We start from the raw sequence: 12,340 nt of genomic DNA, 5'->3' as shown, positions 1-12,340 counted from the left end.
AAATACAAACTCCCCCTTAGACAAGTAAAGCATTCTGGTACATTCAGTCTAGAACGGTTCTTGTCAGAATATTCACCATCTGTACAATTAATTCAACGCACAACTTCACATGCATGTACATTGTATATTGCACCAAACTGTGTAATCAAAATGCAATGGGTGTTATGGTTCAACCAATTATACTATACAATATGATATGCAATACGTACACATTATTGTTGATGAGAATTATAGTCCACGTATTAGTTTCAGTACACAAAGGATGAAAGAAAAAGATCGCTCCATGCATTATCATGAACATCAACCAGATTTTTAATGGTTGCACCAAATCTTTAACACGTCTCGCGTCCTTTTCAGGGTTTTAGACAATGATTCTATGATAACGTAATGACTCTTTTCCTATGTGTAATGGTTTTTATCTTAGTTATGGAAACATATTTTCTTCAGCTAGAACAATCCAAAATCCTGAAGAAGACGCATGGCGCACTGTACATTTGATTCAACCATTTGTGTGTGTGTGTGTGTGTGTGTGTGTGTGTGTGTGTGTGGTATGTCACTCGAGTGCGAGAATTGCAAATTATAAGATATGTAATGCCTGACACAGAACAGCTACACATCACTGAGCTTGTCTTACGCCTTTTAGTGAACAAAACATAATAAATTGTACACGTTTACATATATGGGAATCTATGAAATGATACTTTCGTGTAATGGTTTACTGACGACTTATACCATGAATACGTGCTTATGTTACCCAGGTATGTGTAATTCTGTAAAAATTGACAATACACGCACGAGTGACGAGAGTAGGCAGTGTGTCATCACATGAAACTATTTCTTTAATAAAAAAAAGTACGAGTGGGAGATTGTGTGTGTGTGTGTGTGTGTGTGTGTGTGTGTGTGTTTGTGTGTGTGTTTCAATAATTTGCTCACCAAGTAGGCCATAAGTTGTTCCCAGTGTCGCGTATTCCGGGGGTGCATGGAAAGAAAAGGACAGGCTCTTGTAGCCCTGGATGACGGAGAAACTGATGGCGATGCCTTCCATTCTGTTAATCTCGAACGATACGAGAATCTCTGCATTCTCCTTGTACTCACTGGGTGGGTCGTACTCTATGAAGAGTCCCGAGTCGTCGTCCTGATATCCGCCTGTTCTCAATAAAATTCGATGTTCGACTTGCATCAGACGGCTACTCTGGTGGGGTACTAATTAAATGCTTCGTTGCTTTACTTGCATTAGAAGGCTAGTATGGAGAGGAACTTATACAATGTTTTGTTGATTTGCTGCCCTTGTGACGGAAAAGGTTTTGCCAATTTATATATATATTGAATTATATAAAAAGATGTGAGTAAACTTGTCATCGACACACACAGATACTCACGTTGGTCAGATATATCTATCTTCTTATACACTCATACGCGGAGAACAATAATGAAATGGATCGAAAAAGATACAATTGTGACTGTTCACTCAGTGCATAATATACGATTCCAAGTTTCTTCTTCTTAGAACAGTATCCTGAGACGTTGGTCGATGTTTTTTACGCCCGGCAAGATAGACAGGCAAGAATTAAAAACCCCCAGAGAACCAAATGAGAATTAGACAGTGTTCACGATAAACAGAAGTAAATTGAAAGGACTAATGGTGAAAAACGGTAAGTTACATATGTTACACTTACCAAGATGGATATTCGTGTCTTCTGGGGTTTTATTGATTACATTTCTTGTTACTTGATAAGAAATAACCAGAAAAAAACCTAAAATGTCGTCTGAATGGTATAACTAAAATCGTGAAATTTATGTTTATACTTTGCATTATCTCTCCTATCAGTCTGGTCAATATTGAGACATAAAACAATTTTCCATGAAGGAAGCAAGAAAGACATATCATACAAACAGATAAACAAAGAAACAATTCATGACATTGATGTGTGATAGGCGACAAACAGACAGAACGTGGAACACCATAAACTATAGTCAGAATCAGTACCTTGTTTGATGGCATCAACAGTCACATTTTGGGTCCCATTGATAAGGATGCTTATAGCATTTCTTTCATCGTTCAACAGCAGCTGCACCTGTTGAGCGTGGTGGGTCAAAACAAGAGACATATATGACAGATATATCTGCAGTTTTCCTGTGTATATAATCTCTGTTATTCAGTGTAAGAAACGGCCCTGCTGCGTAGCTAAAATTCTTTTACAGTTCGACCTCTCCTATCCGGACATGTCCGATTCGACGCTCATTCGGATAGGGGGTATGATCGGATATGGGAGACTCAGTGTTTAATATGTACACGCAGCTGCCGACCCAATGGTAGCTACATGTAACCTATTGCAGGTAGCGTACACTGGAAGTCGATTCTTTGCAATCAGTGCAAAAAAAAAAAAGAAAAAAAGATTGAGGGTAGTGAATGTCTAATGCATGTCGATGTGAATGTATGTTTGATATGTTGAAAGTAATAATAAAATTCATGTCAGTTTGGATAAGAATTTTGTTTGATTTTGAAATCCCCCATTTCCTCGTAATTATTATAAAAAAAAAATCCCGTCCGAAATCCCGTCCAGAGATATCCGAATAGAAGGATAAGAGAGGTCGGACTGTAATTCGTATTCCTGGATGTAGCTAAAAGCAGTCGTTTAATTCGTGTACATACAATGTAAAACTCAACACAAAGCCCGGGATATCTCATGACGGAAATCGAATAACTACCAGTCTACCTGCTGGGCGCATTTAATTGATGAACTGTAATTGTATACTATTGTCAGGGAAGTTTGACAATATTTTTCATTTTCTGCCACTTATTTCAGGACTTGAAATCAAAATGAAGGAAAATTGAAATGTTTATATGATTATCCAAGAGTTAGTTTCAAGATGAACACAATTCGGTTATGTATTTTGACCGATACCGAGAAGAAATATAACCTTATAAGTGGTAGGTTTTTTTTTGTCTATCATATATTATGTGAAATTTGACGAGAATGTGTACATTGTCTAATAACCTAATGGAAAAAGATGAAAATATCAGGTGCTTGGTTCAATTCAGGGATTCATATAAAAAAAAAGAAGATTATTCATAAACAGATAGTTTTCCAACGTCTGGAAATGAATGATATACTCAATTATGAGAGGAACTTCATTTTGAAGCTGAGAATAACCTTATTGTACATAATCTATTTCTGTTGTTCGTGCAATCCCACATGGGTTACCAATTTAAACTGAAAAAAAAAATATGGGTAAGACAAAAAAGGAGATGTAATAATGACTTCGTTCAAGACATCTGAATTATGTCAGTTCACACACAGAGACTTATGCGGAAAGTTATTTAACAACATAAATGTCAACAGAAATGGATAAAAACATGTTACCAACATTTATATTGGCCAAAAAGTTGTAATATTCCCTATAAGTCTTTTCTGAATCAATTACATCGCTATTCTAAATGAAAAAAAAAAAAAAAACGGGGTTAATAGATTTTTTTTTTTCCATGGGCACAAGCCTCTGTACCTGGCACTTTGTTCGAGCTCCTTGGAAACAATATCTGATTTGTATTAGACTTGTGCTGTTAAACAAAAATTGTATTTAACGTATACAAGAAATTTTGTTTCAGAATAAGATTTAGATTCCTAAAAGTAATGTTTCTAGTTAGTTGCACAGAAAAGATGAAATGCCACAACGAAATATTCCATGTCTCGTGTTAGTTAAAAAAAAAGAAAATCACATTGGAAAATTAAAAAGAAAGAAAAAAAAAGAACAACATTACTACTTGTCTGCAAAAAACCAAGTCTGGTTTCCAAGTCCTTTGCCAACTGAACTCCGCGGCGACGAACTCGCCGCGTTTTGCCGAAGGCAGGACAAAACCACCTTAAACTATACCAGTTTTCGACGTTGAGGGGGTCAATATCCTGAATAGCAAAATAGTACGAGCAGAGGGTCGGGAAGCCAGACTAGCAAAAACCAAACGTTTTGTATCCCGTTACAGCGAGAACTAAATTCATGTTATTTAGACTGTTTGTAGTTCTCAATCCAGTCTCATCCGCTGTATTTCGTCCTGCATTCAATGATTCTATGTTTTTTTTTTTTAATCTAGATGTTCTTTTTATTGTTTAATATTTTCTTTGAAAAATAAGAAAAATGACATCCACAGACATTATAAAAAATGTTGACAATTTGCAAGAACTATTATGAAGGAACAGAGTTTCCCGTTCACGTGGCCGAATCTGATGACTTGCCCCCAAAAGCACTGAAAACTCCATCCATATAGAACTGATCTTATTCTTTCCTTTCCATCTAAACCACCCCAGTCTCCATGGTCTCAGATCAGAAACATGCAAAGAGCGGAAACGATCAAACTTATGATTTGATATGACTTCCAATCGTGAGATGGTGAACTTTTGACAAAGTTGCACATGTTTAATATCCTTCTCATAACGAACATCAAATTTTTTTTTTTTTTGACAATTTACACATGCGTGGATAAAACGGTTTAATGATTCGATATTTTGATATCTAAGTATACTATAGTAAAGTAGACAGTAAGGTAAATAGCAGGAAACGGAAGTATGGATGAACAGATAGACAAATCGATAAAAGTACACAAAGCTGTTAATAAGACAATCTTGGTTTTCGAACGTTCGAAAATGGAATACTGTGCTCAAGCAAACATTCGCAACCCAACAGGTTTCCAATCCTTCAATCTAAATTGTTCATCGAAAATTCCAACCATCGAACAAAGAAGCAAATTTCGGATACGAAGAAAAAAATAAACGTACTTTTGTGCCATCGTGTTCGGCAGCGAAGCCAACGAAGACTGTGCCGGTGTCAACCTCGTTATCGTCGACGTCGCGAGCCTTGGCCGTCCGGGCCTGCAGAGTAAAGTTCACCTCGTCCGGGAATGAGATCATGGTGTACTCCCCAAGCCCATTGAATGTGTACGTGTTCCCGTCCAGTGTACTGATGTGCGGGTCGCCCCAGGTGAATGCTGGTGAAAATGCATGAAAATATATTGCAATATCTAGCCTGAAATGACCTCATATGGACTCTTTCCAAGACTGGCCTTATCTATGTAAATTAAATCATCAAATAGATACTCATAAAATTATATTGATATCATTACTTATTTTTTTGTCAATTGTACACCGATTTCCTACATCACAGTCAAACGAGACATTGCGGATGAGACAGAGGACAGAATCTTAAATGTGCAATAACTGTGAGATACACTTATCACTGTAATTTCATCATCCTCTCTGCATCCGTTTTCTCATCTTGGCAAAAATTTTGATAGTCACTATGCCATAGTAGTAAAGCTGATAAAATTTTACTTATTGAGTAATTATGAATGATTATGTTAATGAAATGTGTTGTGTTTATGAAAATATACATTTGTGTGTACTACGGAGTCGGGCTGGTCATAACCAGCTGCTTTCGTAGGTCCCTGGCAAACCACTTTGGTTGGGTGCAGCCATTTGTCTGCATTATTGTGTACCCTTGCAGGCATGATAGATATCATAAATAGTTTTCGGTATGATATTCATCGGATAATAATATAGCATTTTTAATCAATATATATATTGTGTATTGATGGTAGAAAACATTATAATTATAGTATATTCATTCATCGTATTTTTGCTAGTAAAGAGTTACTCAAATATTTGAAAAAATAACCCAGATATTTGTTTAATTTGTCTGTACCAAAGAAATGGCTTTATATTGTGTTGAAGTAATAATTATGTATTTCATCCATCCTCTGTATAATTATGTTGCTTCGAGAAATCTTCAATGAATTCTATCATTTGAAAAAAATCAAGAAAATACAGCTGATAATTAGAGCTAATACGTAATGTCATTCCACAGCACATCGCGCATTTATGTTGGAAGATAGAGATATAGACAATGACGCATATGGTACTATCTTAAGGCCACTTCAACGATATACTTATTGATTATTCTTAATTCTCAGATACGAATAGGTCTGAAGATCAATGATAAAAAGTGTAAAGGTAATGCAGTGTATGCGCAGTAACCCAGGGCGCCGTAACGATGTGTTTATAAATGGCAAAGAGGGGCTAAGATGTGTCACCAAAATCAAATTTAAACGTCATAATCTAAGACCGTTACCTTGTAGCGGGAAGCTGTAGTCCTGGCACGTGGCAGGTTTCCTACGCTCATCATAGAAGGTCTTGAACACATCGATCTCCGAGCGTACGATGCAGTAGTACGCAGGGAGAATATCAGAATCTTTCAAAATAGGAAAAGTGAGCAAAAACGATTATAATTCCGATAAGACAAAATTCCTGTACAATTTGGATACAAGGTATGCATCTATGTTACGCATAGAAGCACAAGCTATAAGCAGGCCACTACCAGAAATTTAGCTGTTGGTTTTTTTTTTCATTACAAATTATAATCTTTCAACCTTCGGTAAATTACGGATATAATTTTAAGTATAGTTGAAAGGTTCATGTCGTCATTAAGTTTCATGACCCATTTATTTTTCGACCTAAACTTTTACCTAAGGATCTTTTTTTTTTTTTTTTAGATCTTGATGGATACCTATGTTGGTAAAATTTGTCTCTTTCAAACGAAAGGTTTTCATTTTCTTCATTAACTCCCGCCAAAGTGAAAAGGGACCACACCCACATTTTGTGCTGACCCCTCATTTTATAAACTAGACTGAATTATTTGTACCTATTTCTCATGTTTCACAATAAAGTACGATACATGTCACTCAACAAAACAGCAAAAAAGATCATCAAAATGCAATTCGCAACATCGAGACAAATTATTAGGAAATAGAAAGCACAGGGATAGTTTAAAAAACATGTGGGAACCAAAGATGACAAACATAAAAAATTGATGTTTTACACATATTTTGACGAAATCAACTAAAAGTAATACTTGTCTTTCAGTACTAGTCTGTTCATTAGCTTCAATGCCTTCATGAACTACGATGATAGAGAACAAAACTAGCCAGAAGGAAAAAGATGTTCAGTTTTGGCTTATTTCAAAATCCGATGAATAAAAACTAATGGGAAAATCTAGCTGTAGTAGATTGAGTTATAATCGTTGGATTATTCTTTGGTTTGCTTCATTTATTTTGTGTATGCGATTGTCTTTTGTGTAAAAGATGATAATTATTTACTGGTAGTACAGAACTCTTGCTGTTTGCTTTTGTACTGTTGCTATTGTCAGAAATTCTTTACAGTTACATGGAGCTCTTATCTTCTTTATTGTAGAAACTCAAAATCATTTTTTTATACACTGACCATACAGCTCAAGCTTTGCTTCTTCCGTGAAAGCCGTTATGCTTTGCTGCCTGCTGTACGCGTGGACACCACGGAAATTGGTGATGAGCGCGAAGGTTGAAACGTCGTAGTAACAACGCACCCCGGGACCCTGGCGTTGGATACCTTCAAACGGATTACCAACTGTCAAACCTCGCGACCGCTGGAAGCACAATATTCCTTGGGATACATCTACGTAAAAACGAAGCAGGTCATTATCATATTAATTGTTAGCATGGTTATCAATTTATCAATACAGCAATGATAACTCTAATTATGACGATGATAATTACAGTGATTATAACATCATTAACGAATTTTTTTTTCTCATAATTATCGAGTCAACGAAGTCAAGGTCACATAATCTTAAGACTTTGTGTTTGAGTTCACAGTCAGAAGCAGTTGCGCCATCAGGCAAGAATAATTCTTGCCTGATGGGCACAATTATTGTGTCTTTTATTACATGCAGTGATGCCCCTTCGCAAGATTCTCAAAAACTTCTGATTCCGTGATTAATATTCATAAGCTTTGAGTCCTCACATGGTAATCTCCAAGAGTACAGAAGATCTAAAATTTACTAGTAACCTGAACATTCGTGGATGTTACATAGTTCAACAAATGTTTGTAATTTGCATATGTATGCTGAGATATATGAGCACATTTATACAAGAGTTAAACACACAGAAAAAATCTAATATTGATAAAGCTAAATTAAAGTCATGAACTAGCCCGATCTGATGTAACCGTAAATACTCCCATAGTACGCAAACCAGAGGGATACAGGGACCTATATTTTGACATGATTCTTCGTGATCAATTTCAGGTAAGCTCTTTTTTTTTTTTCCTGCAAATTGGACAGATATGTGCAAGGAACGTACCCGGAAATAGACTTGTTAAAAAGAAAAATATTGCAGTTTCATATTGAAATTATGGGATAAGCAATCTACAAAATCAATGCATCACCGAATGTCTGTTTAAGCTTCTGACCGGCTATATAGGACTGCGATGTGCCAAGTTGCAAATAGTAAGAATAAGACACATTAATTACCTTGTTATTTGTGGTATAGCGAAAATGCCACTGTTTATTTGCGACGCATTTTATTGTGTCTATTTTCGAAATTGACTGCCATGTTAGCAAACTTTCAATACGATACAATTGCATTAAAGTGTTCATATATCGACTGCTACAGAGGGAGATGGTAAAACTATTTGCACCGAGGTGATTTCTCAACAGTGCTATGTCCCGAGACGAAGTCGAGGGACATGGCACTGTTGAGAAATCACCCAGGTCAAATAGTTTTACCATGGCCCGAAAGAAAGCAGTCAATATTTGTTTTATATCCCTCTCGAGCATTTTACTAGAGTGATGACAAGGTTCCCTTTCGGAAAAATGTGCAGGTTTAACGTTAAATCTAACGTTAGGCCGTGGCAGTGCAGCAGCAGTGCGTGCAGCGCGTAGCGAACGACACCACTGCGCTGTATGTATAGGCCACCGTAAAAATGCGTTGTTGATTCCTACGCACAAGCTACACTAAGAGCCCGTTTACACCGACTTTTAGGCCGGCCCTGGGCCGGCCCTGGGCCGGCCCAGGGCAGGCCTAAAAGTCGGTGTAAACGCACGCTGGCCCAAATGCGGTACCAAATTTTGACCCGCATTTGGACAAGCTCCGGAGGTTGTCTCGGGCCGGCCCTGGGCCGACCTATTCTCGGTGTAAACGCACGCTGGCCCAAAGGCGGTACCAAATGCGAGTCCCGCTTCCTTTCCGCAGCGATCGTGACGTAATTGCGTAATGTTATGAGTGCTTATATCGTGCATGCTCTCTTGTCTTGTCTTGTCTTGAAGGAGCGGAGGATTCTGTCCTGCAATGTCTCACAATATTTCATCTCTGTAATTTTTTTCTTTCCTCACTCCAGAAATTTTTGCATAGGTAAGGTGAGAAACTGTGAAATTGAATTTTGTTGGGTAGTGGCGGTGATGTGACGTTATTCGTGATTTGAATTATCCCAAAATCCATGCTCTGTATCGGACAAAATAGTCATTACATCCCCAGGTATTCAGTTCACAGAATTGCATACGTACACAATACACATTTCCCGCGGGCGCGCTGCAATGAAATCATTGTTCACATGCAGAGCGCCGCTACCGTCAGAATATTTATATATAGGCCGGCCCAAATTCTCGGTGTAAACGCACACCGAGTACCGCAATTTAGGCCGGCCTAAAAGTGGTCAGGTGGTGTAAACGGGGTCTAAGTTACAGCGTGCAAAACTCCGAAAGATCGAGGAGGTCCAGGACTAGAAGTAGGCCTAAAGCGGCTTCGTTACCCAAATCATCTTCAAAATCGGTTTTAGTTTATTCCTAATTCGTACCTGATATGTTGTCCTTTTGCTGCAATCATTCCTCCGTTACACGAAGTTCTCACTTTGTCAATTGAGCTGAAATGGATTGATCACACTAACGTTACACACACACGCCATCGCACCACAGATTTCTGTAATGCCGTCGCGCACGCTCGCTAGCGCTAGCTATTATATAGCTAGCTACAAGCCAGAGGAGTGTCGCTAGCTAAAATATCGCTACTACGCGCACTGCGTACATTCTAAAATGAGAAATGTAGATATCGATCACACGATCAAGATTGGGTGCAGAGCGTGGATTCTCAAAAGTACTATATCACGCTGGCTAGTAGCTCTTTGCACCGCATCCAGCTGCTCGTAGCTAGCTAGTAAAACTACACCATTTTCGTGCTCTGTATAATCATATGGCAAGAAACTTACACGAGGGATATAAAAGTTATTATCAACCTATTAATTATCAATTTATCAATTATTTTTGTGTGTGTGAATGTCCCCTTCCCTCCACCCTTACCGTGAAAAGAACTACCAAATTCAGCAAGAAACAATCCTGAAGTACAAATGGGATATACAATACATGTACATAAGGCATGGATTCAATTCGTGCACCTCCCACATTGGGGAAGGGGTGAGGGAATACGCTGGAGCGTACATGAATGTGAGATGTATGGGTCAGTGATTTACCAGGCGGGAGCAGGCCGTGCGTGTATGCTGACTGTGGTGGCTCGGAACAAAGTGAAAAACGCCTGTCAAACACGGATTGCAGCAGAGAGCACGGACAAGTCAGGGTCACAGAGCTATCTGGAATGGTTTCCGCCTCTTCGTACCAGTCTACACACTCGGTCCTGGGATTGACATACTCCGCGGTGTTGTTGTCCAGTCTAAAGACAGTGCGATTGTCCAATGGATGGTAACTGCCCGGAATGTCATTCTCATAGAGGTACAACGAGGAGACGTCAGTATTGTAACCAATCACTGCTGCAACGGTTCGTGTGCCAACATCCCACTGCAGTTGGTTAGCATCATAATGCAAGACGCTCACAGTGTGTACGCCATTTGTACCAATAATGGCCTGGAAAGTATTAACCTTTGACAAAAGAAAATAAGTAGAATATTATTCACTGTGTGTAACATTATGTATGTAATCAGGTATTCTTTCTCCTGTATGTGAGATTGGAACTCCATTGTTATGTTATTGACTGTTTTACTGAGATGAGGCCGGGTAATGCGAAGTTGTTATGTAAAATGTATCACATGATTCCTATGAGAAAGTGTGTAGTAGCCGATACTCAACACCATGCAACTGCCATGGAATGATTTATATAGTATTATTATTATTAGTATTATATATATATATATATATATATATATATATATACTGTATATAATATACGTATATAATGAAATCAAGGGCATCATGCTCGCTCAATAGCAGTGTAAGGGCGCGTTTCCACCGAGCACGCGGTAACGGCAACCGTTCTGTTAAAAAAATAGTAATTCAAGTTCAAGTTCATATTTATTCGTTTTTTCCACAATATACAAACATAAATCTCACTTTCTTAAGTGACAAAAACAATGCATACAATTGTACAGAAAAGACAACAATAATAGGAAAAAAACTAACAGTAGCGATACATTGCAATAGTTGCTAAGATAACGAGAGTGAAATGGTTTTTCAATATATGCACTGTGTGAAAAAAAAACGGAGGGACCCACTAAAAAGACAGAGCTTGTAGAGTGTGGGCCCCTCTTGTGTTAAAAGCCCGATGCAAAAATTGAATTGAAAACAACAACAAATCGGCACAAAAAAAAAAGTTTGGCAGCCCACTAAGAGACAGACGAACAAATAGTTATACACAAAACAACAACAAACAGAGTAATGAACATGAAACAGGACTGGGACAGCAACAAGACTACTTGTAGGGGGAAAAAACAAAGAAAAAAATTGACTAGACGACACAAGAGGAAACAAGACTATAGCGTGATAAAAAGGTAACAGAATAGACAGGAATATGCAACACAGACAACGATCCTCGGAGGTTTGAGGAAGAAAGGGAAGAAGAAAGAGAAGAAGAAAAAAGAATATAGAACAAACCCTTCAACTGCGAAGTATAGGTTAAAGAAAATCTTATAATCAAGGCTTAAGCAATAGTTACAATAATAAAGAGAACGGTAATGCAGATATTGCGGATGAGTAACAAAGTAAGCCTATAAACTACTCTGTTTCTGGGAGTCGTCATTATAAGATTGTAAAAGAAAAGACTTTAATCTCCTTTTAAATGAGTATATAGATGGAGCAGATTTTAAATCGTGATTCAGGGAATTCCAGTAATTTGGTCCAGTGTAAATAAGTGTATTCTTTGCTAAAATTGTTCGAAGAAGTGGTAAATGAAACTCGTTAGAACGTGGGGTGGGGTAATTATGGAATGATTGATTTTTTGAAACATAGAACCAAAGATAGGTGGGAGTAAATTGTTATCATACATATACATAAATTGACTTAAGTTAAATAAAAATAATTCGTTGATTTTAATAGCTTATAACAGTCAAACAATGCATTTGTATGTGAACGTGTAAGAGAATTAGAAATGATACGGAGGGCTTTCTTTTACAATAATAACACTCTATTCAGCAGTGTCTGATGAGTATTGCCCCAAGCTAAAATTCCATAATTAGGGTAGGGGAGTATCAAAGAGGAGTAT

General features: G+C 37.7%; 1 protein-coding gene across 1 annotated transcript in view; it reads right to left on the bottom strand.

Annotated features, from left to right (window-relative positions):
* The window catches only part of LOC140236501 (uncharacterized), a 145,755-nt gene that overhangs the window by 25,400 nt on the left and 108,015 nt on the right, over window positions 1–12,340 (bottom strand). The window contains exons 77-82 of the mRNA XM_072316422.1: window positions 10,323–10,725; window positions 7,266–7,475; window positions 6,118–6,237; window positions 4,770–4,978; window positions 1,988–2,075; window positions 934–1,146 (exon numbers count right to left, since the gene is read on the bottom strand). Coding sequence (XP_072172523.1) covers window positions 934–1,146; window positions 1,988–2,075; window positions 4,770–4,978; window positions 6,118–6,237; window positions 7,266–7,475; window positions 10,323–10,725 — 1,243 coding nt within the window. The remainder of the gene's footprint in view (window positions 1–933; window positions 1,147–1,987; window positions 2,076–4,769; window positions 4,979–6,117; window positions 6,238–7,265; window positions 7,476–10,322; window positions 10,726–12,340) is intronic.

Source organism: Diadema setosum, chromosome 13, assembly GCF_964275005.1.
Source record: "Diadema setosum chromosome 13, eeDiaSeto1, whole genome shotgun sequence".
NCBI classification, from domain to species: domain Eukaryota; kingdom Metazoa; phylum Echinodermata; class Echinoidea; order Diadematoida; family Diadematidae; genus Diadema; species Diadema setosum.
Note: the sequence above shows the minus strand (reverse complement) of the source record. Positions and strands in the feature narration are given on the sequence as shown.